This window comes from Trifolium pratense, linkage group LG2, assembly GCF_020283565.1.
Source record: "Trifolium pratense cultivar HEN17-A07 linkage group LG2, ARS_RC_1.1, whole genome shotgun sequence".
In the NCBI taxonomy this organism is placed as follows: domain Eukaryota; kingdom Viridiplantae; phylum Streptophyta; class Magnoliopsida; order Fabales; family Fabaceae; genus Trifolium; species Trifolium pratense.
The window spans coordinates 45,729,765-45,754,572 of NC_060060.1; the positions used below are offsets into that span (position 1 = coordinate 45,729,765).

A 24,808-nucleotide genomic window follows, 5' to 3' on the forward strand; every position below is an offset into this window, starting at 1 on the left:
TTCAAAAGATATCTTTAACACACAAGGTAAAGAATTAACTTCACCAAAAATACCAGAGAACCATAATCCTTTGGTCCCAACAATAATAAATCCTCCTTGCTCAATCATGCATTCATACAACTAGATATTATCACACAAATATAACATGCATGGTTAAAACATCAGATAACACATCAACACTGCACACAACTTCAACTACCACTTACTTGGATCAGACATGAACTAACCCAAGAGGTCAACCATATGTTGATCATGTCCCAACAAACTTATCTAAGACATGTTTCTAGCGTAGAAACCATCTCAGACACAGATGCCTCCTCTTCCAAGTCAGGAGAAGGTTCCAAACATATGTAACCAACACACACATTTGTTTAGCACCCAAGCATCTGCCATGCCCTACTGTCATCCAACAAGATTCTGCAGAATCTGCTCGTCAGATGTTCCGTCAGATGTTCCAACATCTGGTAAGACATCAGTTCCCTTTTAACGGAACACACCAAGAAATCCTTTATCAAAGCCAATGGAGGTTAGCTTTTGGAAGCAAAAATAAATTGCTCATAACTTTCTTCAGATCCCTTTTCAACAAACTCATACATGAGTGCCTTTATGAGTGGACTTAAGATCACCCCCAAGTATCTTTGTCATCTCTAACAAAACTCTCCTCGAGCATCACCACACCAGGGCTTACATCATAGAACAGAGTGGTGTATCCTCAACAAACAAAACCACCAGGAGTTTTCCATCAGATATATATGCAGCGGAATTCAAACCACAAAACTCCTCAACAAACCTCAGGCACACTACAATAACACATGTTTGAAAATAAATCAAACCATACAGCAACTCATCACAAGATCTACACGCCTGACCAACAAAAGATAGGTCTAATACACACCCTATCATGAATAGTCCATCCTCCACTTCTAGGGACCATTCAATCAATGTGAACTTCTCCAAGTTCAAACAAATTTTCAGTATTCCTTACTTGCCCATAACCAGAAAGTATCTTCCCTAAGATCTCATCCAGAAAACAGATTTACAAAAATAACATTTCTGATTGTTCGTAGATGATAAAATTAAAACAAATTTAATCGTCGATGAAAAAAAATGTTATTTTTGAGTGCTCTTAAAGCCATCAATTGCATAGTAAATTCTATTACATAAAAATTACTTCAACTTAGTTCAAATCACTTGATACTACATTATGGCTCTAAACAACTTTACAAAGCCAAAACCACTAAACTACAAAGCCATTTGCAATTTGCAAGAAGCTCAAAACCATTAAACTACAAAGCCACTAAAACCCCTCCCTGTTACAAAAATTAGCACAAACCAAAATACTAAGAAAGAAACTCTAAAATGGCTTCAACCAAAACAAAAAGCATCTCACACAAACTGACGAGACACGTAGTCAACATATCACTAAGCACAGAACCAAAATATAACCTTGTAAGCCCTGAAGCGCACAAGAAGGCCAACAGATACATGCAGTTCTCAACAAAAGCAAAGCTAATGAACAACTTCCAAACACCGTGAAATTTAGCCAACATCCACACTGCAAGCACCAGCCGCACCAGCAAAAGAAACACAGCAGCAACATTAAAAAGCACCCGTCTGCTAAAGGTCCTTCGCTCCATTAGCAAAAACTGTACCATTTCTATCTTTCCAAATAGTCCAAATCCCATAGTCTTGTATTTATCCTTTGCCAGTGAGAAAACTTCAAATTCTTCATAGTAGTATCAATGCATATTTGCCTTTGAGTTGTGAAACCTTTGTTCGTCAACAATTGAGGGTGCTTGGTTTTGACATTTTCCTGAATTAAACAAAACAAACTTGAAACACCAAACAGCTCAACTGAACAAATGCTCAAAACAGAATCACAAATAGAGAAAAAATAGGCAGCATTGCATCTCAGGAATCCAAAACCAAGGTCAGGCTAAAAAATGGTTCCAAAACAAACCCAGAAGATACACTAGTCATCTAGCTAGACAACTCAAAATCCTTAAAAACAAAACACATTTTTCAACCAAGACACCTATAACAGTACTATACAACTTAAATTGAAACTCCCCTCTGATTTACACACTTTGATCCTCACACTGAGTACACTATAAATTAGCTTATGGTATCTAACACATTACTACGAGTACTCCAATTCTAATCATGACACACCAGACACCTAGAAACAAACAAAACAAAACCAAACCACCAGCAGGAAAATCCAAGCGATAAGACACCCACAAACAACACATTTAGTTCATGTAGCCTAACCTTTAAGCCATATACCATCACCAATATATACTCCACACCCAACCCTCACAAATATAGTCCACATACAAGATGGGAAGAATAAAAAAAAAATCCACTTAGTACTGAACTATGATTGTGGTATGAATCAGACCAACTTCAACTCCACAACAGATCCTCACAATCCAAGAAAATAGCAATTATATATCATGTCAATTGCTTCAAACCATTATCATTGCAGCACACAAAATTTAAAAGAAAATAAAAACAATTTTGTATAGTCATTCAATCATAGTTTTTCACAATTTAAAATATTGGTTGGATTTGAGTACTTACATCAAATAATTTGAAAGCTAGAAAAAGAGCTTAAAATCTTTCTTCTTCCAATTTAAACTTGTATAGTCTTTCTTTCAACTCTAAAAAAGAAAACAAGCGAAAATGTCATAAAATGGATAAGAGAGGGAGGGAGCAACTGAGTAAACAAGTTAATATTGCAGAAGCAGAAAACAAATTAATAAGAGAGAGAGCACGATTAGTAAGAATTAAGGTACCATATAGACAAGTGATAGCTAGCTTTACTTCAGCTATTGTTTCCTTTCATTCCATTGACTAAGACACGAGCTTTGCTTAATCTAAAACAATAGAATCAACAAAGAAAGCTAAAATCAGAACCAAGTTGATGATTATTCTTTAGTAGGTTTTAGTTACTTTGCTATGATAATTATAAAGAACATTTTCAAGTTGATGATTATGTAAAATGATAAGATAACTTCATTCTTTTTTTTTTTGTGAAATGACCCCTAATTTCAAAGATGTGTGTTGACCAAAAATGTAATAGTTTAATCTCTATAATTTCAGTTCGAGATTGATAAATTTAACTAAGAAAAGAGCATATAGATTATACAATCATGTTAATATGTATCATTCTTTAGCAGGATATTTAGTTAAGAAATTAAAATTCATGGTTCAGGTGCCTAACTTAAACATCATTGCAATTCTCATTCCCATTTCATCTCATGAATCACTTTTTATACAATCATATGGTGCAGGAAGCTAGGAGAATTCAATACATGCTCAATCAATGAAGCATATGGTGACTTAACATAAATTAAAATCAATAAGCAAAGTTAAGAATCAACTTAAAATCAAATCAAAAATATCAACTCCTAAACATGCACAACTGGATCGAAAATTTCAATCAGAAATATATCAAAATTAACCTATAAATATCAAAGTTAAGAATCAATCTAGCACCCAATCAGAGAATCAAAACCCTAAGCAAAGTCAATACCTTGAAATCGAAATTTGAGGTGAAGATGGCAAAGCGATTTATGCGGAATGAAATTGGAAATTTGAAATCGGAAACAAATTGAGATCGAAATTTGAAATTGAAATCGGAATGAAATTGAATCTTTTGTGTTGAAGCGATTTATGCGAGCAGCAAGGTGAAGATGGCGATGAATCGATGTTCTATGAAGGTGAAGAATGATGAAGATGTGTGAGCAAGATGAAGATGAAGATGAATCGATGAAGGTGGAGATTGATTACTCTTGGATACTGAAGGTGGAGAATTTGGAAGAATAACGAGAGAGGTTGCGATGAGAAGTGAGGTTTCTCGCGTGGTTTGCGCAGTAACTGGAAGTGAGAAAGAAAATAAAAATAAAAAAAACTAAAGGTATACTGAAAAGGAATTGACCATTATACCCCTTATTTGTTGTATTTTTGTTTGGATTTTGTGTCCCAATAGCATTTCTGTAAATCAAACTTGGCAACCATACCTTTGAAAGTGAACAAGTTTTTTACTCATTGATCAAATGAATGGACATGATGTTTCATATGAAAAGATTCCCAATTTATATATTTCCTCACTGATGTGCCTTCGCAACTTTGTTTCTTTTTGTCACTGTCATGCACCTTCCCAAATCACAACGTGGTTTTATTCCTCACTGTCGGGTACAATAATAATGTATACTAATACCAACATAGTGTGGCACAAGTGGTAGATACTCGGGTCCCTTAACCATTTCGTCCTGAGTTCGATCCCCGGCCGGTGCGTATGGAGAAACATTTGTTAGGAGATGTCAACCCATTAAATGGATCTCAGTTACCTCGAGGGTATTAGTGTTTGCGGTTGATAATGTATACTAATTGTTTGTATTGTTTAGCTAGAGGAGCCAACTTTGAAAAGTTATATGACAACTATAACCATTCATTTTATAGATAATCTTTGAAAACAAATAATATAGCAAATTCATCTTTCAAGAACAACGTTATCTCAAAGAATGCCTCACAAGTGACAACTTGTTTTTTAACTCTTTTCTCAACTTGTCTAACTTTGATACTAATCAGAGGAGCCAACTTTGAAAACTTACACAACAACTATAACCATTCATTTTATTGATAATATCTGAAAACAAATAATTTAGCATATTCATCTTTCAAGAGATAAACTTTGATTCATTCCAATTCTCATACACCTGAAAATGGCTTTTGATTTAGTAGGAACTTTGATTTCACAACTGACACCTTATGTCCAAGAGGAGTATGCAACATTTAAAGGTGTTAACAAACATGCTGAAAAGCTATTAAGTAATCTCGATGCCATTCGTGCTGTCCTAAAAGATGCTGATGAGAAGCAAATCACAAGTGATGCTGTGAAACATTGGCTGCAGAACCTGACTGATGCAGCACATGTTCTTGAAGATATATTGGACGAATGTTCAATAGTTTCCGAAGCTTACAAAGACAAATACTCCATCATCCATCCTAAGAAGCTATATGCGCGTCGTAGCATTGGAAAGAAGATGAAAAATGTTGCTGAAAGGATTGATGCTATTGCTGAAGAAAGGGTCAAGTTTGGATTAAATCCTGGAACCATGGAGCATCGTCTGGTAGATGATGTACGGCGCCAAACTACCTCTGTCATCACTGAACCCCAAATTCATGGAAGAGATGAGGATAGGAAGAAGGTTGTTGATTTTCTTGTCAATCATGCTTGTGACAGAGAAGAACTCTCTGTATATTCCATTGTTGGCCACGGTGGATATGGAAAAACAGCACTCGCTCAACTAGTTTTCAATGATGAAAGGGTAATTGCTCACTTTCCTGTGAAAATATGGGTTTGTGTTTCTGATGATTTCAATATCATGAAACTTTTCCGTTCCATCATAGAAATCGTAGACAGAAAAAATCCAGATCTCATTTCCTTGGAATCAATGCAAAAAAAGGTTCAACAAATTTTGCAAACCAAAAGGTATTTGCTTGTGCTTGATGATGTTTGGAGTGAAGACCCAGAGAATTGGAGCAGATTCAAGTATCTGTTGCCAAATGGAAATGGAACAAAAGGTGCATCAATTTTAGTCACTACACGACTTGAGACTGTTGCAAGCATTGTGGGACCTCATCCTGCTCATCATTTGGTAGGTTTATCGGATGATGATATTTGGTCAGTGTTTAGACAACAAGCTTGGTCATTGTTTGGACCAAACAGGGAAATGCGTGCGGAGCTTGTTAAGATTGGAAAGAATATTGTGAGAAAATGTGGTGGTTCACCTCTTGCCGCCAAAGCACTAGGAAGCCTTTTGCGTTCTAAAACTGAGGAACATCAATGGGATTCTATAGAGAAAAGTGAAATTTGGAAGTTGTATGATGATGCTAACAAGTCTGCTTTAACACTGAGCTACTACAATCTAAAATTATCGTTGAGGCCATGTTTTACCTTTTGTGCTATATTTCCTAAAGATTTTAAAATGGTGAAGGAAGATCTAATTCATCTTTGGATGGCCAATGAATTTATTTCGTCCAGAGGAAATTTAGAGGTGGAGCATGTAGGCAATGATGTGTGGAATGAACTATGCCAAAGATCATTTTTTCAAGAAGTTGAAACTGATGGAAAAGGTAAAGTTACATTCAAAATGCATGATATATTCCATGATATTGCTAGCGAAATTATGGGACAGCAATGCTTAGCTTTAGAAACTGCTAGCTTGACTACATTGTCAAAAAGAGTTCATCATATTAGTTGTTTCAATGTTGATGAAAAATTCAAACACAACTTGATTCCGTTCAAAACTGTGGAATCCTTGCGGACTGTTCTTCAATTTAATCAGCCTAAATCAAGTTTAAGTGTGTTTCCATCAATCACTCCTCTCCGAGTATTAAGTACAAACTGTTCTCAACTCTCAGCCTTGAAGAATTTTATCCATTTGAGGTACTTGGAACTTTATGATAGTACCATTGAAACTCTGCCTGAGTCTATTTGTAGCCTAAGAAAATTACAAACACTAAAACTTGAACGTTGTCACCGCCTTATTAGTCTTCCCAAGCAATTGACACAACTACAAGATCTCAGACATCTCATAATTAGACGGTGTCGCGCATTAAGATCAATGCCTTTTAATATTGGGGGGTTAACTCATTTGAGAACATTAAGCACTTTCATTGTTGGTTCGAAGGGTAGGTTCGGTTTAGCAGAGCTACATAACTTACAACTAGGAGGCAAGCTACACATCAAAGGCCTTGAGAATGTGTCGAATGAAACAGATGCTAGAGAAGCTAATTTAATTGGCAAGAAGGAATTAAGTCAGTTATACTTGTCATGGGGTGGTGATGTTAATTCAAAAGGTAGTGGTACTGGCGCTGAGCAAATCCTTGAAGCCCTTGAACCTCACAAAGGTCTCAAATATTTTGGGATGGAGGGTTATAAGGGAATAAATATTCCAAATTGGATGAGAAATACTTCTATTTTGGAAGGTCTGGTTGAGATTATACTTTACGACTGCAGAAACTGTGACCGACTTCCTCCACTTGGTAAATTACCATGTTTAACAACTCTTTATGTGTCTGGAATGAGAGAGGTGAAGTACATTGATGATGACTTGTATGAAGGTGCCACCAAGAAGGCTTTTCCATCATTAAAGAAAATGAAATTACATGATTTACCAAAGTTAGAGAGGGTGTTGAAAGCTGAAGGAGTAGAGATGCTATCACAACTGTCCAACTTGAGCATAAAGGGGACCCCAAAGCTTGCATTTCCAATATCCCTTCCATCTGTTGAGACTTTTAATGCTTATGGGAATACTGATAGAGATTCCATTGATGGTGGTGCATCTTTCCTGAGGGGAATTGCAGCTAGTATGCATAATCTCAAAAAACTTCTCATTGATGACTTTGATGAACTCAAGGTACTACCTAATGAACTCAACGGTCTCAGTTCCCTACAAGAACTACGCATTTTCAATTGTGATGAGCTTGAGTCTGTCCCCGAGTGTGTACTGCAAGGTTTGAGTTCTCTTCAAGTTTTGACATTTTTGTTTTGCAGTAGCTTAAAATCCTTGTCGGAAGGTATGAAAAACCTGACTTGTCTTGAGACTCTAGTATTTGGATTTTGCTATAGCTTAAAATCCTTGCCGAAAAGTATGAACAAGCTAACTTCCCTTCGTCAGTTGATAATCTTTAGCGGAGATGAAAATGGAACTTTACTAAATGGCTTAGAAGGTATTCCCTCGCTGCAAAGTTTGTATTTGTCATTTTTTCCTTCTCTTGTAACCTTGCCAGACTGGTTGGGGACCATGACTTCTCTTCAAACATTAGAAATCAGAGGGTGTCCGGAATTAACCGCATTACCAGCTAGCTTTAAAGAACTCAAAAACTTGCATGAATTACGTATTTATGGATGTCCTGAGCTGGTGAAGCGATGCAAGAAAGAAACAGGGGAAGATTGGCATAAGATAGCTCATGTACCAAAATTGGAATTCGATTTATCATCTAATGTGGATGGAGAGAAGGGGAATTTGACGATTTTGTTGATGACGAGATGGTATTTTGATACTGATCAATTTGACGAGTTGGTTGATGACGTGAAGTATGCTGGATTTAGCTCTTGGTCCAAGTTGTTTTAGAGCTTATGCTAACGGCTTATGTAATTTTTATATATTATGATAAGTTTGTCAAGGTAGTTTATAATAAAATAGTTTATAAAATTACAATTTTCACTAGTGTGAACTTATAAAATAGCATAAAACCTAATTTATATTGCATAAGTTGTTTGCATAAACTCTAAAAAAAGTTGGGCGAAACGTACCCTAATACCTATATTGCATTTATACTCAAAAAAAAGAATTATTGTGTTTATTTGAAAATAATTATGCATTTAATTAGAAAAAAATATAAATTATGCATTTTTTTACTGATAAAAAATTTTGATTCATTCACAAAATAATTCTAGATATATACATTTGGATAGAAACTATTTATAGCACAAAAAATTGGTGAGGGCGTTAATTGTAGATAGGAAACAATGTTTTGGTCTTTAGGACGCAGGTTTCAAACCCTTCTGCATATTAAAATTGATTTTTTTTATATAAAAAGAAAAAAAACAGAGCAAAATGGAAAATGACAAAAATGACAAAAATAATAACAAGTAAATTGAAAATACTGAAAATACTGAAAAATGACAAAAATAATAACAAGTAAATTGCAGTTGAAGTATAGTATAATAAAATTAAAAAAGAAAATTTAATTCAGAATCAAATTTATCCTTAAAGAGGACATTTATAATAACTGTATAGTTTTACCATATAAAATCAGGCAAAGCAGGTAAAAAAATATCACACAATTTGTGACAATAGATGCAAAAGATACAATAAGTTTAAAATTATCACTATATAATAGTGCTTACAACTTTTGTTGTTCCTATGTTAGTGGGGTTTTTTCTTTCTTTTGGATCTTTGTAGCAGTCCTTGTTGGATGTGCTAGTGGATTATTTTGTTTTTGTACTGCTTTGGCTGCTCATGTACTTCTTGTTATGGAGGAAGCTTTAATAAATTTTACCGATTCAAAAAAAAAAAAATAGTGCTTACAACTTAGGAGTGATAATATCAAGTTTTAATCAAATTTGAGCTATACTCCCATAGTTTCCTTGCAAGCTCTTGATCACCTGCTTGTGAACTTGTTTCAGCTAAATTACAGTCCACAAAGTAGCAACCGCTCAGCCCTTTAACTTGTGGATGCAATGCGACATAACATGTGGTTGCTGCTCCCTATGATAACAAGAATTAGAGGAACTTTTCTATGAATTTATTTACACATATCTTGCGCTAGACTGTGACCTGTAAGAAAAAAGAACTAAACAAATTCTTCAGTTAGATTATTACCTGTTGTATACTTTTCATTGCGTATCTACCAATTAGACCAACAAATCCTGCATAAGGAATACGCCCGAATTGTCAATATGTGCATTGTGCACCATCCATCAATGCGAACAAGAAGTTGAATGTTGATCTAGTTTTGGCATAAAATCTTTTTTGAGACGAAAAATAAAACAGGAAAGATGGAATTACCATCGATTAAACTGTGATAACGAAATAGATTGGTGGCAATCGCTCCTGGGTTCAGTGAGTTTGCAGTAATCATTGTGCCCTCCTCCTGTTATAAATAAATATCCATTAGCATAACGAAACCAACGGTGATAAATAGAAAAACATAAAAATAGCTCGCATTTCAAAACTTCGAAGTTGCTTAACATAAAAACCTCAAACAAGTGAGTCACCTTTAGATATCTTGCAAGTTCATTAGCATGCAAAACATTGGCAAGCTTTGACTGTCCATAGGCAGACAAACTGTTATACCTGAAAAATGTGAACATTATTGAAAATGTCAAATACTTGATTTTATATATCATACAATCACCGATGAGAATTAAAAGAGCTGAGGGGGAACATTTGCAAATATCATTAATATAAATGATTGTACTGAAATTTATGCCATTAAGAAATTGTTACCCTGATTCATCATTAATCTTATCGAATCTAATCCCTTCAGAATATGATAATTTATGACGTCTTGATGCAACATTTACAATCCTTCCTTCTTTCTTCTGTTTAATGGCAGTTTGTTTCATTGTTTCCAACAGTAAGTTTGTCAAAAGAAAATGACCTACATGGAAAGATCTTTATATATATCGTACTTTCTTAAAAAAACAATAAGGTACAATGATTATAAACAATACCAGTTATTATTTTCCAATATACAAATTTATAAATATCAAAGTATTTGATGTAGTAATATAAGTATCTTCACTCTGCTACAATTAACAATTTAATGGATTGATTGTTTTAGCACACTAAAGACTATAAGATTTATCAAATATTATTTGTGCATGAGTATGCATTGACAAATATTTAAGATGCAAATTTTACCTATATGGCTTGTTGCAAATTGTAATTCTATATTGTCTTTGGAAAGCTTGAATGGTGTTGCCATGATTCCTGCATTATTTCTTAGAACAGTGAAAGATGATCTTTTTATTATATACAACATCATATGTTGAAATTTTAATATCTAACATTCTTCTGGTGTAACACATTCATAAATAAAATTCTTAAGTAAAGTATCCATGGTAACTTACATAAGTATATTCAAAGGAAGACTACGAGAGTTAAACTGTGACGTGAATTTTCTCACAGATTCCATTGAGCTTAGGTCCAGCTCCATCATGTCGATTTTTGCAGTTGAATTATTTCTTAATATGGTTTCCTTGATCTCCTTACCAGCTTCCATATTCCTGACCCCCATAACTACATGGACACCGCGTAATGCAAGTACACGGGCAGTCTCAATACCAATACCACTAGTAGCCCCTACAGTAACATGGACCATATAATTAAAATAACTGGAATCAAAACGAGCACCAATGTGAATTCCACCAACATGTATCTGTAATCTACACAGAACATAGCCACTATTACCAAAAGAAATTCAAAAGAGAATGTGATATAAAGCACATTTGCAACATATCATAAGAACACCGTAGTTTAAATTTTCCTCTACATAATACGTACTATAATAGCATAGCGCCAACACCAATAAGATAATTCAAAACAAAGCAATCATGTATCAAGCATAAGAAAAATAGTAATCAAAAGTCCTAAATTTCAGCAATTGTTTGGCATGTAGAAGGAAAGAGTGCCGGTTTGGATATGTGTTCCCTCTAGGTTTCTCATATACCAATGTGATGTCGCCATGAATTTTGTAAAGCTTCAAATTCAAGCTTTTGAGTAGTCACGCACGTTACTCGCCTTCTTGCAGTGATTCTAAGAGCATCACCAATAGTAAACAACTCACAATTGAGGTTCTTAACTCTTCTTATATGGACTCAACTATGCTTCAAATTAAAGAACTCTCGGTAGTGCAATATAATTGTGTAAAAGGCAGTGTGTTTTTACTATTCCTTAACTTTACAGCATCCTAGGCTATTATTTAGTATTCCTAGTTATTACAACATCCTAGACATTTAATGTAATTATTGCAACTTCATTATAAATAGACGTTGTGTGTTCTTCTTTTAATATTTTACAATAATTATTTTCTGTCGGTGGTTGGTTCTGCGTTAATGTAATTATTTTATGATAAGAATCTAGTTCCTACAGAAGAATATTTCTTAGATTTTGTAGTACCCAAATCGACTTTGCTCCAACAGTGGAGCTATGGAAGAAAACATTCTTATCCTATGAAGCACTAACAAAAACATGGACACTAGACAGTAGACATGACAGTGACACATCAACACTGATAATAATTTGAGAAACTAAGAAAGAACTCATTTTTATCCTATTAAGCACAAGTACACCGAGTGAGGACAAAGGTGGAACCTCTATAAAAATTGTGTTTGTCTTTCTCTTTTCCTAATCTCTTTAATTTGTTCTTTGTGATTTTGGTTAGAATTAGATTGATCTTTGAAATTTGATAATTGGATAAATTGAATCACAGTGTTTTTTAATTTGTTTTGATCAAAAGATTTTAATTTCAAAATTGTATTCAAATTGATTCAACTATTCAATTAGCAAATTGAAGATTTTGTTACTTGATTTTAACCAAGTGTTTGATCAATTGCCTAAGTAAGAATTTTACTTGCACACCGCCAAGTGTTTGATAAAATTCCTCTTAAAGCAATTCTACGCATTTTAAACTCCCTCGAGAAAGTACCGCGTCAGACAAACCAACACTATGTGGGCATAGACCCAATCCAAAACACTTATAATTCACATTTTATTTTTTGTTGTTAGTGAGTTGTACCTAAGATGAATTGTTCAGAAGAACTAGAGTTTCATTTTTAATAGTTTTAGGGTCATGCTAAATAGTTTCCTGGACAATGGTTAATGAAACAAAATTGAAGATAAAAGCAAAAAATTTAAGTAGAAAAGATTGTTTTAAAAATTTTAACATATTGAATGCACTACATTCAAGATTTCCTTAACCATTATTTTGGAGACACTGTTTAACATTTCCTTTATTTTGATCCTTAAATATGTTTTTTGTTAGTCATTTTGATTCTCAAATTTATCTTTTATTTGTTATGTTAGTTTGGTCCTCAAATATGTTTTGTGTTAGTTAATTTTTCTAAAAAATACTACTAATAAACGCATTTTAGAATATTTTTATAATTTCAATACATTGTATTAACAACCTCTCATATAGTACTAAACTAAAGTATTGCGAATAGATAAACGAGACTTGATAATATATGTGAAAATAACTTATTTAGATTAAAAGTGAGAAAAAAAAGATGCAGATAGAGTGATTTTAGGCCAAAAATAATTTAAAAACACCCCACACCGGTGAAGTAAGAAGAAAACTCGATGAAAAGGAAATTAGGGCCGACAAGGAAGGAAGAGTTTGTAGAACAATGAACTTGTTAATTATTTAAAAACATCGTCAATGGCCAATCGATGATAGGTGCTAGAAATATGAACGACGACAGTGGTGTATATATTAATGGTGTTGTTGAACATTTGTGTGAGAGAGTGTGTTAATCTCAGCCCTTCATTTTAATCTAATGGTTTTTATTTTTCTGCAAAGGCCCAATACATGTTGCCCAAGTGCTTTAAATCTAGTTCAATACATGCTTCCCAAGTGCTTTAAATCCAGTCCAACCCCACTTCACCTCGGTGGCTTATGTTCTGGCGTAAGCTATTAGTATCGAACACCATTGTTCCAGTATACAACTTACATTACTATTAGGACCGTTGGATTCATCTCAACAGCTCCTCGATCGTGCTCTTTACCAACCGTTGTCAGCTGTCACAAACGGTTATAATCGCGTCCCTCTATAAAGGATAAGATTTTGGTGCCAAAGTACAAAATTCAATCACTTTTCACTTCGGTCCTCCAAGATCCACTCACTAACTTGAATGTTGGAATGTTAACCTGTTTTACACGAATATTTCCCCACCGTGAGTCTTCGTAACAAAAATCTAACGCCATCGTAATCACCTCAAACCTCACCGTCGAAGTCATCTGATTTTGATTTGTTCAGAATAGAAACCTTGCAAACTCTCAAATTTGTTTAATTGAATCATGAAAAATACGTTTGAGTACAAAGACATGTGAGCGATCAAGAAGAGTAAGAAACATAGTTCAAAAGAGAGGAGGAAGAAGAGCGTTTGCGTGTAATGCATATTTTGACCCTAATTAAATCATATTCGTTGATTTTAATATATTTTAATCTAACGATCAGTAATATTTGTTCTCATATCCTAGCACTGAGATCTCACATGAATCATCCCATATATATATATATATATATATATTGTTCTCTTTGTCATTATTGTACTTTGTTTTTCTGGCCAAATAATTTAGTGGTTAAAATTTTCACTCATAAAATGAATAAGTGGAATGATCGGAGTTTAAATCACGACCCTTTATATATAATGTAATATACCTGTCAACTGAGTTAAACTCACGGGAATGTCATTGTTGTACTTTTATTATTAACTCGTTGTGTACTCTTTGGTTTGCAAATTTTAATAGTATAATTTTGCCATTTAAGAAAATTTAACAACTTGTGGTGCGTGAAGCTTTCTAGCTAGCTTTTACTATATATATATATACAAAAAATTAAACACTCGATTTCAATGCCTATCTATGCTAATTTGACACAATGATTAGCAAGATGTAACACTTTTTTTCTCTTTCAAATTCGTGGTAGTTACGTAGTGAATATTTTACTCCACAAGTTGTACACCAATTCCACCAAAAGAATGAAAGAAACAAGAAATCACAGGTAACACTCTGTTTTTTAATTTTATTTCGTGCTCTAGAAATATTAATTTTATGATTAAGTGGCATAAACTAAAGCAAATTTGGATAAGTCAAAATTTTCCTTGCTGTTTTATGTACCATGGTTGTGAAGCCTTTACCTTGCTTCATTATTTTTATTTATAGTGGATATAAAAGTACCAATAATTTAATAATACACTTGATAATCTTTATAGATTTTATGATTTGTGTGGTTGTGTATACCAAATCTTGCATATGATCATCTATCTACAACCACTTCCAGCATAATTTAAGGCTCGAATATATAAATTAAAAAGATTTTTATTTATTACAATATATAGAAACGAAGATCAAGCTTAGGATCCGTTTGGATTATCTTATTTTTGAGCTTATACAATACAAACAACTTATGCAATTTTAATGTGTTATTATAAGTTTGTCAAGGTAGTTTATGATAAAATAGCTTATAAAAATAAGCAACTAGGTTTAGTCTAGTGGTAAGGGGTTTGGGTAATATGCTGCTATATAGGTCATGGGTTTGATCTCCAGCTAATTGTAAACAAAAAATAAAAGTTTATAAAACTACAATTTTCACCAATGTGAACTTATAAAATAGCATAAAACCTAATTTATATTGCATAAGCTGTTTGCATACTTGAAGACTCCACAACATTACTTAGAAAAAAAAATGTTGTTAGTTACTTCCTCTGTCCCTTATTATAAGCCCCTATTGGGGTTTTTCATGCATATTAAGAAAAGTTGGTAATGTAATTAATATGTACTTTTTGAGTGTTACAATTACTAGATTGTCCTTGTACAAAAATGTATTTGTAGTTGACTTTTCGGATTCCAATGTAAAGTAAGGTTATGTTTGGAAAAATGATAATAAATGTGTCTAGAAATTTGAAAAGAGACTTATATTTAGGCACAAATTTTATGTTTGAAAGAAGACTTATAATTAGGAACGGAGGGAGTATTTGTTAAAAAATGGATAGTTGGTTGGTTGATAGCTTCGCAAGTGTACAAGAGATTATTGTCGTAATAATAAGAGTATTTTTCAAAAATATAATTTATTTAAATAATTGTCTTGATTCTTGAGCACAATCATTGGTTCAAGCATGTGAGAGGTTGATAACCCTAAAATATGTCTAATATTTACTAAGGGCATAGATAGGCATAAATATGTCTAATATTTATTAACCCTTAGTATATATCTAAACATATTTATGCCCATAATATGTCTAATTTTGATAATGATACACGTATCAGAGAAATATCGTATCAAAGAAGTATCGGTAATTAATATTATTTTTTAAAATAAAATATAACCAATACTTGTCGGATACAATTCATATTTTCTCTTAAGTATTGAATGTTAGAGTATGATGTTACCAACTATATATCTTTATTAGTTTTTCTCCTTATCATGACCTAAACTCTGGACCTCCAACTCATTAACCCTTAGCTCAACTAGCTTAACCAATTAAGCTACCTATCCCACCCCCTTTTGGGTAGTACTTAACTTAATATATGTAATTGTCACTTGTTTTCTTATTTTGAGTAATTTGAATGTTAATTTTTATTATTATCGATTTTAGTTATGTTTATATATTGTGCATTTATATATTTAATTTTAAATTTAATTTTTAAATAACGTATCCCGGACGTATCTTATCGGGAATTTTGAAAATTTTCCCGTATCGGTGTCGTATCGTATCGGTATCGTATCACATATCAGGACTTAATAGGAAGAGAGGTTGTTCTTGTCTCCCTAGGTGAGTAAATGAGAAATATGAAATGAGTGAGTGATTTAGAAAAATGAAAGCCAAAAAATATATGAAAGAAATGGTAAGCTATGTGAAGAGAAGGTTCTGTTTGTCCATCCACTCGTCCTAGATCTGTGCTGTCCAAGTTACATGTAGTATCACACTGTTTTCAATCATAGACGTTGATTTGAGATCATATGGTTTAAATTATACATCAACGGTTACTGCGTCAAATCCAATTCTCACTCTTTTACATGTGTTACGTGTGTTGTGCGGTGAAGAAAGAGAGAGGGAAAGAAAATATTAAATAAATAAATAAATAAACTGGAAAAGGAGCAAGTAGTAGCCAAAAAAATAAAAATGGAAATTGGGGTATAAAGTAATTATATATGTGTTGTATTTATGTTTACAAAAATGTGTTCCTATAACATTTCTGATATGGATATATGCGAAGATTTTCTCAATCTTATTCTTTAATTAGAAAAAGCTTTCAAAAAGTTTATAGCTTATTAGAAAAAGCTTTCAAAAAGTTTATAGCTTTTCATGAAGATGACAAAACTCCAAATTTGGGGATAGGAAATAGACATGAGCTTAAACGAACGACTCAAGCAAAAAATATAGATTTTTCTTTTCAAGGTTTGCTTGAGGTACACGTTTCCATTTATGGGTTTTGTGAATAGTTTGATTCTCTTAAAAGTGTGTAGAGACTTGAATTTTGTGAAAAAAGTGGTTGAACTTTTTTGTTGTTGCAAGTTTATACTATATCTACTCCATCTTCTTGATGATCATCAATTTTTAATGATTTTAATGATTCACAATTTCCAATGGAGCATTCTCACAATTGTTGTTTAAATAAGTGCATTTTTGCTGAAATTCTAAATTCTAGTTTTTGTAAATTCACAGTGATTCTGACAAAACAATGAAGCATTTTTTGTAACCGATTTTTCTTTTTCTTGTTCAGGAAATTTCATTGTACCAAAGTAAAAGATTCTACGGTGTAGTTAATGTCAAAAAGGTGGAGATCTTCTTGTTTAATCAAAACAATGGCTTTATCTCCAATTCCAAAAGTTGTTTTAGGTTCAATAGCCTTTTCAATTTTCTGGATATTAGCAATTTTTCCAGCAGTTCCATTTCTACCAATTGGTAGAACAGCAGGTTCCCTTTTAGGTGCAATGCTTATGGTAATATTCCGAGTCATTTCTCCAGACGAAGCGTACGCTGCAATCGATCTTCCAATCCTCGGTCTTCTTTTCGGTACAATGGTTGTTAGTGTCTATCTTGAAAGAGCAGATATGTTCAAATACATCGGAAAATTACTTTCTTGGAAAAGTAAAGGACCAAAAGATTTACTTTGTAGAATCTGTTTGATTTCGGCTTTATCGAGTGCTCTTTTCACAAATGATACTTCTTGTGTTGTTTTGACTGAATTCATATTGAAAATTGCAAAACAGCAAAATTTACCACCTCTCCCTTTTTTGCTTGCACTTGCTTCAAGTGCTAATATTGGTTCCTCAGCTACACCAATTGGTAATCCTCAAAATCTTGTTATAGCTGTTTCGAGTAAAATTTTGTTCGGAGAGTTTTTGTTCGGTATTCTTCCAGCTATGCTTGTAGGAGTTGTAGTTAATGCTTTAATTCTTATAGCTATGTATTGGAAATTGTTATCTGGTCATAGAGAAGTCGAGGATCCTATCGCTGAAGTTGCGGCTGAAGAAGAGGTTATTAACTCTCATCAATTTTCCCCAGCTACAATGTCTCATTATTCATCATCACTTAATTCTCAAGTGTTGAATGGTTATTTACTAGAATCTTCTAGTATTCAAAACTCTCCTCAAGTTCAGAATCTACGAAACCGATTAGTTTTGAATGATAGTGAAATTCATAGGTTTCATGTTGGTAGCCTATTCGATTCGGCTAGAAACTCAAATGCATCAAAGGAAGGGACTTATAATGACTTGGCTTTGGAAAAAAACGTGGAAACTACTCCATCGAAAACTGTTGTCGAAATAGATAGAACAATGGACGTACCTGTTTTGGTGTCTTCGGATGGAAAGGACTGTTTATGTGCGAAGCGGAAACGTTTACTGTGGAAATCTTGTGTTTATATGATCACATTAGGAATGTTGATTGCAATGCTTCTTGGTTTGAATATGTCATGGACCACGATTTCGGCTGCATTAGCTTTGGTTGTTCTTGATTTCAAAGATGCTAGACCAAGTTTAGAGAAGGTACTAAAAAACTAAACACTTTGTTACTATATTCTTGTGCTAGTTGAAGATTGAACAAATGTCTTAAAATTGTTATTCTTCTTGTTCATACAGGTTTCATATTCACTTTTGATATTCTTTTGTGGAATGTTTATCACAGTAGATGGATTCAACAAAACTGGTATTCCAAGTGCTTTATGGGAGTTTATGGAGCCTTATTCGCGAGTTGATCGTTCTGGTGGAATAGTGATACTTGCTCTAGTTATACTCGTCCTATCAAATTTGGCTTCAAATGTACCAACCGGTAAGTGGATGATTTCATGTTCGAAAATAGTTAAATGTCAATATATACATTTTAGGATTTTTTTTTTTTGTCTGATATATGAATCTATGATTTACCAATCTTGTGTTCAACTGTTTATATTTTGTTTAGTTCTATTGCTTGGAGCAAGAGTTGCAGCCTCAGCGGCTGCAATTTCAAAAGAAGACCAGAAAAGGGCATGGCTCATATTGGCTTGGGTCAGCACTGTAGCAGGGAACCTGTCATTATTGGGATCAGCTGCAAACTTGATTGTTTGCGAACAAGCTCGCCGAGCTCCGAACATTTCATACACATTAACCTTCTGGAACCATCTCAAATTTGGCCTCCCTTCAACTATTATAATCACTGCTATTGGTTTGACACTCATAAGATGATAAGAATATTTTGAACTTGTAGAAATTTACATACACTATGTTTCTTGATATGCAAGTTAAAGGGTATAAAATATAAATATATGTAAATGAATGCTGAACTATGCTGAACTTTTTGTGTTTTGAGCATTTGTGCCAATGTGATGATGATTCTGAATTGATCAGGAGTTATTTCAAATTTCAAAGGAAATAGGAAGTAGTAGAGTTGATTTTGCCTTTGGCTGGGTATGTATGGACCCAGATTTCCTACGTTAGGAAAATTATGTTGTTACATGCAGTAAAGAATTTCGACTGTTGATTTAAGATCGGACGATCTAAAATTACACAATCTAGACTGTTGGTTATGAACGGACAGTCGACGCAGCACCTCTCCAAAATTAATATATTATTTAATTTTGTTAATCATGAAAGGTACACTATGGCAAGGAAATCTTTTTAGGTAAATTAAGATTATCATAAAACATTACAGTGACTAGTAATATTAGATGGACATTTAGTAATATTCACGGTTCCCATCGACCATGCTAATCACATGTCCTCATATGAGACAAACTGAAACTCAAAATCTCCGCCCTAAAGATACCATAGGGCACGTGAAACGCACCGTTTTACTTAAATCATAGAAAAAAACAAAATTTAAAATATTTTACTTCTTTCTTTTAAATCACCAAATTTCACCCTTAAACCATACACTCTTGAAGAAGATTGTACATCTAAGAAAAGTTATTAAATGAACCCCACATTCCTTAAAAGTTGCTCATTGAGACTCAAAGGCAAAATCAAGTCTACTACTTCATACTCCCTCCGGTTCTAAATATATAAACAAAAGTCACTTTTTAGGTTCATTAAATAACGGATGAATCTGGTTTATAATATAGGTCACATTCATTTATTATTCAATGAATCTAAAAAGTGACTTTTTGCTTATATTTAAAACCGGAGGGAGTATTTCCTTTCAAAGTTGAAATTTGAAATCACTCCTGGCCAATTCAGAATCATCACAAGCATTGACACAAATGCTCAAAACACAAAAAGTTCAGCATTCAAATACATATATTTATATTTTATACCCTTTAACTTGCATATCAAGAAACATAATGTATGTAAAATTCTACAAGTTCAAAAAATTCTTATCATCTTATTAGTGTCAAACCAATAGCAGTGACTATAATAGTTGAAGGGAGGCCAAATTTCAGATGGCTCCAGAACGTTAATGTGTACGAAATGTTGGGAGCTCGGCGAGCTTGTTCGCAAACAATCAAGTTTGCAGCCGATCCCAATAATGACAGGTTCCCTGCGACGGTGCTGACCCAAGCCAAGATGAGCCATGCCCTTTTCTCATCTTCTTTCGAAATTGCTGCAGCCGATGCTGCAACTCTTGCTCCAAGCAATAGAACTAGACAAATATGAACACAAGATTGGTAAATCATAGATCAGATAAAAAAATCCCTGCAAAAATCATAAAATGTATATATGGACATTTAACTAATTTTTTGGACTTCTAAAAATTTCAAGGAAAGAGAAGAAAAAATCTGATCAGAATAATTTATATGATAGATCTCATTATGTTGTACATAATTACTATTCCATTACATTTGAGGTGTTAGCTTAGCTCAGTTGGTATGAACATTGCATTTTATATGCAGGCGGCCGTGGTTCAAATCCCAAACATCTCACTTATTCACTTAAAGGGTAGAATAGCCATAGGCTACATGACAAACAAAAAATAGGAAAACTATAGAATGTAACAGAAAATGTTCCAAGCAAATGTTAAATCCTATGGTCCCAAATTAAAATCCCAATCTGATATGAAAAACATACTGAGTAACTACCCTGCATAAACAGACCTAGTCACCTAGGATCTTTTCTCTCTCTCCTGCAACATGTTGCATACAAGTTGATTCATCCCATAAATTGGATATTAATGATAGGCCTACAAAAATAAATCACTAGAACCTTATAGGGTCCATTTATGGGTCCAGGAAACTCAGAAATCAACATGGGAAAAAAAGACTTTACAAATTATACTCCTACATAACAACTTGATGCATTTAATTTCAAAAATCATGACATATAGAAGAGAAAAGCAAAAAGAGCAAAACATGAAGGATAATCACTAGTGTGGATCCTCTCCGGTTAATTACCGGATGGTTCTAGTAGGAAAGAGAAAGACACGATAAATAAAATAATAATATTTTTAAAATTATTTTATTGATTGTCATTTTTTCCTATTACTGGAACGACCCGGTAACTATAGAGGATCCGAATATGAAAACCATCCACTTACCGGTTGGTACATTTGAAGCCAAATTTGATAGGACTAGTATAACTAGAGCGAGTATCACTATTCCACTAGAACGATCAACTCGCGAATAAGGCTCCATAAACTCCCATAAAGCACTTGGAATACCAGTTTTGTTGAATCCATCTACTGTGATGAACATTCCACAAAAGAATATCAAAAGTGAATATGAAACCTGTATGAACAAGAAGAAAAATTCTAAGACATTTGTTCAATCTTCAACAAGCACAAGAATAATAGTAGTCGAAAAGTGTTTAGTTTTTTAGTACCTTCTCTAAACTTGGTCTAGCATCTTTGAAATCAAGAACAACCAAAGCTAATGCGGCCGAAATCGCAGTCCATGACATATTCAAACCAAGAAGCATTGCAATCAACATTCCTAATGTGATCAAATAAACACATGTTTTCCACAGTAAACGTTTCCGCTCAGCACCTAAACAGTCCTTTCCATCCGAAGACGCCAAAACATGTCCGTCCATTGTTCTATCTATTTCGACAACAGTTTTCGATGGACTAGTTTCCACTTTTGTTTCAGAAGCCAAGTCATTATTATTAGTCCCTTCCTTTGATGCACTAGAGTTTCTAGCGGAATTGATTGCACTTCCAACATGAAACCTATGAATTTCACTTTCAATCGAAACTAACCGGTTCCGTAGATTTTGAGCTTGGGGAGAGTTTTGAATACTAGAAGATTCTAGTAAGTAACCATTCAACTCTTGAGAATTAAATGATGATGAATAATGAGACATCGTAGCCGGCGAAAATTGATGAGAATTAACCTCTTCTTCAGCCGCAACTTCAGCGATAGGATCCTCGATATCTTTATGACCAGATAACAATTTCCAATACATAGCTATAAGAATTAAAGCATTCACCACAACTCCTATAAGCATAGCAGGAAGAATACCGAACAAAAAATCTCCGAACGAAATTTTACTTTCGACAGCTATAACAAGATTTTGAGGATTACCAATTGGTGTAGCTGAGGAACCAATATTAGCACTTGAAGCAAGTGCAAGCAAAAAAGGGTGAGGTGGTAAATTATGTTGTTTTGCAATTTTCAATATGAATTCAGTTAAAACAACACAAGAAGTATCATTTGTGAAAAGAGCACTCGATAAAGCCGAAATCAAACAGATTCTACAAAGTAAATCTTTTGGTCCTTTACTTTTCCAAGAAAGTAATTTTCCTATGTATTTGAACATGTCTGCTCTTTCAAGATAGACACTAACAACCATTGTGCCGAAAAGAAGACCGAGGATTGGAAGATCGATTGCAGCATATGCTTCGTCCGGAGAAATGACTCTGAATATTACCATAAGCATTGCACCTAAAAGGGAACCTGCTGTTCTACCAATTGGTAGAAATGGAACTGCTGGAAAAACTGCTAGTATCCAGAAAATTGCAAAGGCTATTGAACCTAAAACAACTTTTGGAATTGGAGCTAAAGCCATTGTTTTGATTCAACAAGAAAATCTTAGCTCCAATCAAAGATCATAAACAAAAACTTCACCTTTTGAACATTAACTATCCATAGAATCTTTACTTTGGTTGAAATGAATCTTCCTGAACAAGAAAAACACCATTGGTTAGAAAAAATTGCATGAAAATATAACTTTTTTAGACTACTTCATTGCTTTGTCAGAATCACGGTGTACTGCTGTGATTTTACAAAAGCTACAAATTCGAGCTTCAATAGAATCATGGTAATCTCAGTACTAAAGTGATTTTGTCAAACTCACTGTGAATCCAAACATGCATGTATTCAATCTATTGTTATGAGACTGAAATATTGGAAATTGTGAATCATTAACATCAATAAAGATCATTGATCATCAAAAAAATGAAGTAGATATGTTAAGTTTATGATATCTTACTAGATTCTAATAAACTCAAGCTATAGATGAATTAAGTATTTATAGATAGATAGATAGATAGATATAATTATAAGCTTGCAACAACAAAAAAAAGTTCAACCACTTTTTTCACAAAATTCAAGTCTCTACTCAACTTCTAAAAGAATCAAATTAATTCACAAAACCCATAAATGGAAAATAACTAGATCATATATATATATATATATATATATATATATATATATATATATATATATATATATATATATATATATATATATATATATATATGTATGTATGATAAACTTATTTTCAGTTAAATTAATGATAATATGCTACTAAGGTAAACTTGTGGAAATTATTAGCAAAGCTAATATATCATCTTAAATAGGATTTTAGTTAAGGAAAATGGAAGAGTAAAAGAGCATGAAACGTGTACCACACACAAACCTTGGAAAGAAGAATCTATTTTTGGTTGAGTCGTCTAACTTGGAAACTCATGTCAATTTCTTATCTCCAAATTGGATTTTTGTCATCTTCATCAAAAGCTATAAACTTTTTGAAAGTTTTTCTTTTTTTAAGGAATAAGAAGGAGAAAATTGTAGCATATATCCATGGATCATTGAGGTTTCTAGACACCTCATAGTCACATGATGAAACATGACACTAATATATATATGTAATATATGAATTGTGGGTTATAATAATTATTAAAATCCCTGTCAGAAAAAATAATAATAATAAATCGACTCTATAAAAAAATTAATAAAATCATGATTTGATCCCCGCAATTGTGATGGAGGAGATTAGAACCACATAATGTCAGAATTGACCTCCAAACTAGATTAAATGACTAAGTGGGCCGGATATTGTGATGAAAATAATTATAAAAAAATCATAAACGGCAACTTCAAACTTTAATGACTGGAATTATGGGAAAAGACAAATATTTCTTATTTTTTTATAGATAAATATTAATGATAAATTTCTAGACAAAAAAAAATATTAATGATACATTTTAATTATTTTTACAATATAAGATAAATAGGCAAACCACCATTTTAGTTCCTAAACTTATAAAAAAACCATTTTAATTATTTCCTAAAAATATAATCGTTAACATATTAGTTCTTAAGAACGCATTGAAATTATATTACTATGCATAATTTTTTGAACTCTAAACTTGTAAATCTATTTACAATTTTCATACATTTAAAGATTGATATGACACCTAATAAAAATCATTTATCCTTTATTTATCTTATATAGTCGGTTGTTTCACGCAAAAGTAGCTTGATAAAGTTGGAAACAATTTTTATTTTGGTTGGAATGACGCAGTTCCCTCAAGGCACCATGTATTCTTCTCGTGAATAAAAAGTTAAAAAGTTATCTAGCTACCAAAGAGATTGCAGTAATTCGATTTAGTCAAAATATGGGACTATTAAATTCTGGAATTTAAAATAAACAGGTCAAAATCTAAATTTAATAATCAAAATAAAGGAATTAAAGTTGTATTGTTTAAAAAGAATTAGTATTTTTAGCACTTCACATATAAAAATTACAACGTGAAACTCAAATCAAATTTGAGTATTGACTTCTTGCACTCCAGGTTTGTCATCTAGTTTGGTAGGTTTTAAGGACAAAATTGAGTCTCAGTTCTACGTCAACTTGTCCCTATCA

The 24,808-nt window shown here is 33.1% G+C and overlaps 4 protein-coding genes and 1 long non-coding RNA gene across 8 annotated transcripts; 2 read left to right on the top strand and 3 right to left on the bottom strand.

Moving 5' to 3' along the window:
- Positions 1 to 1,094: 1,094 nt before the first annotated feature.
- LOC123908452 lies at positions 1,095 to 3,857 on the bottom strand. Of its 3 annotated transcripts, none has more exons than XR_006809624.1 (4): positions 3,539 to 3,857; positions 2,799 to 2,879; positions 2,584 to 2,663; positions 1,095 to 1,813 (listed from the first exon to the last, which is right to left on the bottom strand). It is a non-coding gene; the product is annotated as an uncharacterized LOC123908452 (long non-coding RNA). The 3 variants fall into 3 exon arrangements; XR_006809626.1 differs by having other exon boundaries at positions 1,095 to 1,832; XR_006809625.1 differs by lacking the exons at positions 2,584 to 2,663; positions 2,799 to 2,879; positions 3,539 to 3,857 and adding an exon at positions 2,272 to 2,411.
- Positions 3,858 to 4,385: 528 nt separating this feature from the next.
- LOC123908554 (putative disease resistance protein RGA4) lies at positions 4,386 to 8,238 on the top strand. Its single transcript, XM_045959227.1, has one exon. It carries the CDS (start codon positions 4,731 to 4,733, stop codon positions 8,145 to 8,147), a length of 3,417 nt encoding a protein of 1,138 aa, XP_045815183.1. The 5' UTR covers positions 4,386 to 4,730; the 3' UTR covers positions 8,148 to 8,238.
- A 648-nt stretch (positions 8,239 to 8,886) lies between these two features.
- Positions 8,887 to 11,348, bottom strand: LOC123908298 (short-chain dehydrogenase TIC 32, chloroplastic-like). The gene is made up of 8 exons (XM_045958899.1): positions 11,254 to 11,348; positions 10,655 to 10,886; positions 10,446 to 10,525; positions 10,029 to 10,182; positions 9,797 to 9,875; positions 9,588 to 9,672; positions 9,402 to 9,448; positions 8,887 to 9,287 (listed from the first exon to the last, which is right to left on the bottom strand). The coding sequence occupies exons 2-8, from the start codon at positions 10,819 to 10,821 to the stop codon at positions 9,126 to 9,128; spliced, it is 774 nt and encodes a 257-aa protein (XP_045814855.1). The 5' UTR covers positions 10,822 to 10,886; positions 11,254 to 11,348; the 3' UTR covers positions 8,887 to 9,125.
- A 5,683-nt stretch (positions 11,349 to 17,031) lies between these two features.
- Positions 17,032 to 19,065, top strand: LOC123908805 (silicon efflux transporter LSI2-like). Its single transcript, XM_045959530.1, has 3 exons — positions 17,032 to 18,298; positions 18,392 to 18,581; positions 18,711 to 19,065. The coding sequence occupies exons 1-3, from the start codon at positions 17,075 to 17,077 to the stop codon at positions 18,971 to 18,973; spliced, it is 1,677 nt and encodes a 558-aa protein (XP_045815486.1). The 5' UTR covers positions 17,032 to 17,074; the 3' UTR covers positions 18,974 to 19,065.
- A 900-nt stretch (positions 19,066 to 19,965) lies between these two features.
- Positions 19,966 to 23,779, bottom strand: LOC123909505 (silicon efflux transporter LSI2-like). Of its 2 annotated transcripts, XM_045960347.1 has the most exons (4): positions 23,579 to 23,779; positions 21,542 to 22,838; positions 21,258 to 21,447; positions 19,966 to 20,366 (listed from the first exon to the last, which is right to left on the bottom strand). In XM_045960347.1, exons 2-4 carry the CDS (start codon positions 22,724 to 22,726, stop codon positions 20,104 to 20,106), a joined length of 1,638 nt encoding a protein of 545 aa, XP_045816303.1. In that variant the 5' UTR covers positions 22,727 to 22,838; positions 23,579 to 23,779; the 3' UTR covers positions 19,966 to 20,103. The 2 variants fall into 2 exon arrangements, with proteins under 2 accessions (XP_045816303.1, XP_045816302.1); XM_045960346.1 differs by lacking the exon at positions 23,579 to 23,779 and having other exon boundaries at positions 21,542 to 23,327.
- Positions 23,780 to 24,808: the final 1,029 nt, after the last annotated feature.

Bases quoted from the DNA above. Each gene is read 5' to 3' on its own strand.
- LOC123908554 (XM_045959227.1), top strand. From the start codon at position 4,731: ATGGCTTTTGATTTAGTAGGAACTTTGATTTCACAACTGACACCTTAT.
- LOC123908298 (XM_045958899.1), bottom strand. From the start codon at position 10,821: ATGGGGGTCAGGAATATGGAAGCTGGTAAGGAGATCAAGGAAACCATA. The intron at 10,183-10,445 runs GTAAAATTTGCA...CTTTCCATGTAG, and splicing joins ATTTGCAACAAGCCATATAG to GTCATTTTCTTTTGACAAAC. The intron at 9,876-10,028 runs GTAACAATTTCT...CACATTTTTCAG, and splicing joins AAGATTAATGATGAATCAGG to GTATAACAGTTTGTCTGCCT.
- LOC123908805 (XM_045959530.1), top strand. From the start codon at position 17,075: ATGTCAAAAAGGTGGAGATCTTCTTGTTTAATCAAAACAATGGCTTTA. The intron at 18,299-18,391 runs GTACTAAAAAAC...TTGTTCATACAG, and splicing joins CTAGACCAAGTTTAGAGAAG to GTTTCATATTCACTTTTGAT. The intron at 18,582-18,710 runs GTAAGTGGATGA...TATTTTGTTTAG, and splicing joins GGCTTCAAATGTACCAACCG to TTCTATTGCTTGGAGCAAGA.
- LOC123909505 (XM_045960347.1), bottom strand. From the start codon at position 22,726: ATGGCTTTAGCTCCAATTCCAAAAGTTGTTTTAGGTTCAATAGCCTTT. The intron at 21,448-21,541 runs GTACTAAAAAAC...TTGTTCATACAG, and splicing joins CTAGACCAAGTTTAGAGAAG to GTTTCATATTCACTTTTGAT. The intron at 20,367-21,257 runs GTAAGTGGATGG...ATATTTGTCTAG, and splicing joins GGCTTCAAATGTACCAACCG to TTCTATTGCTTGGAGCAAGA.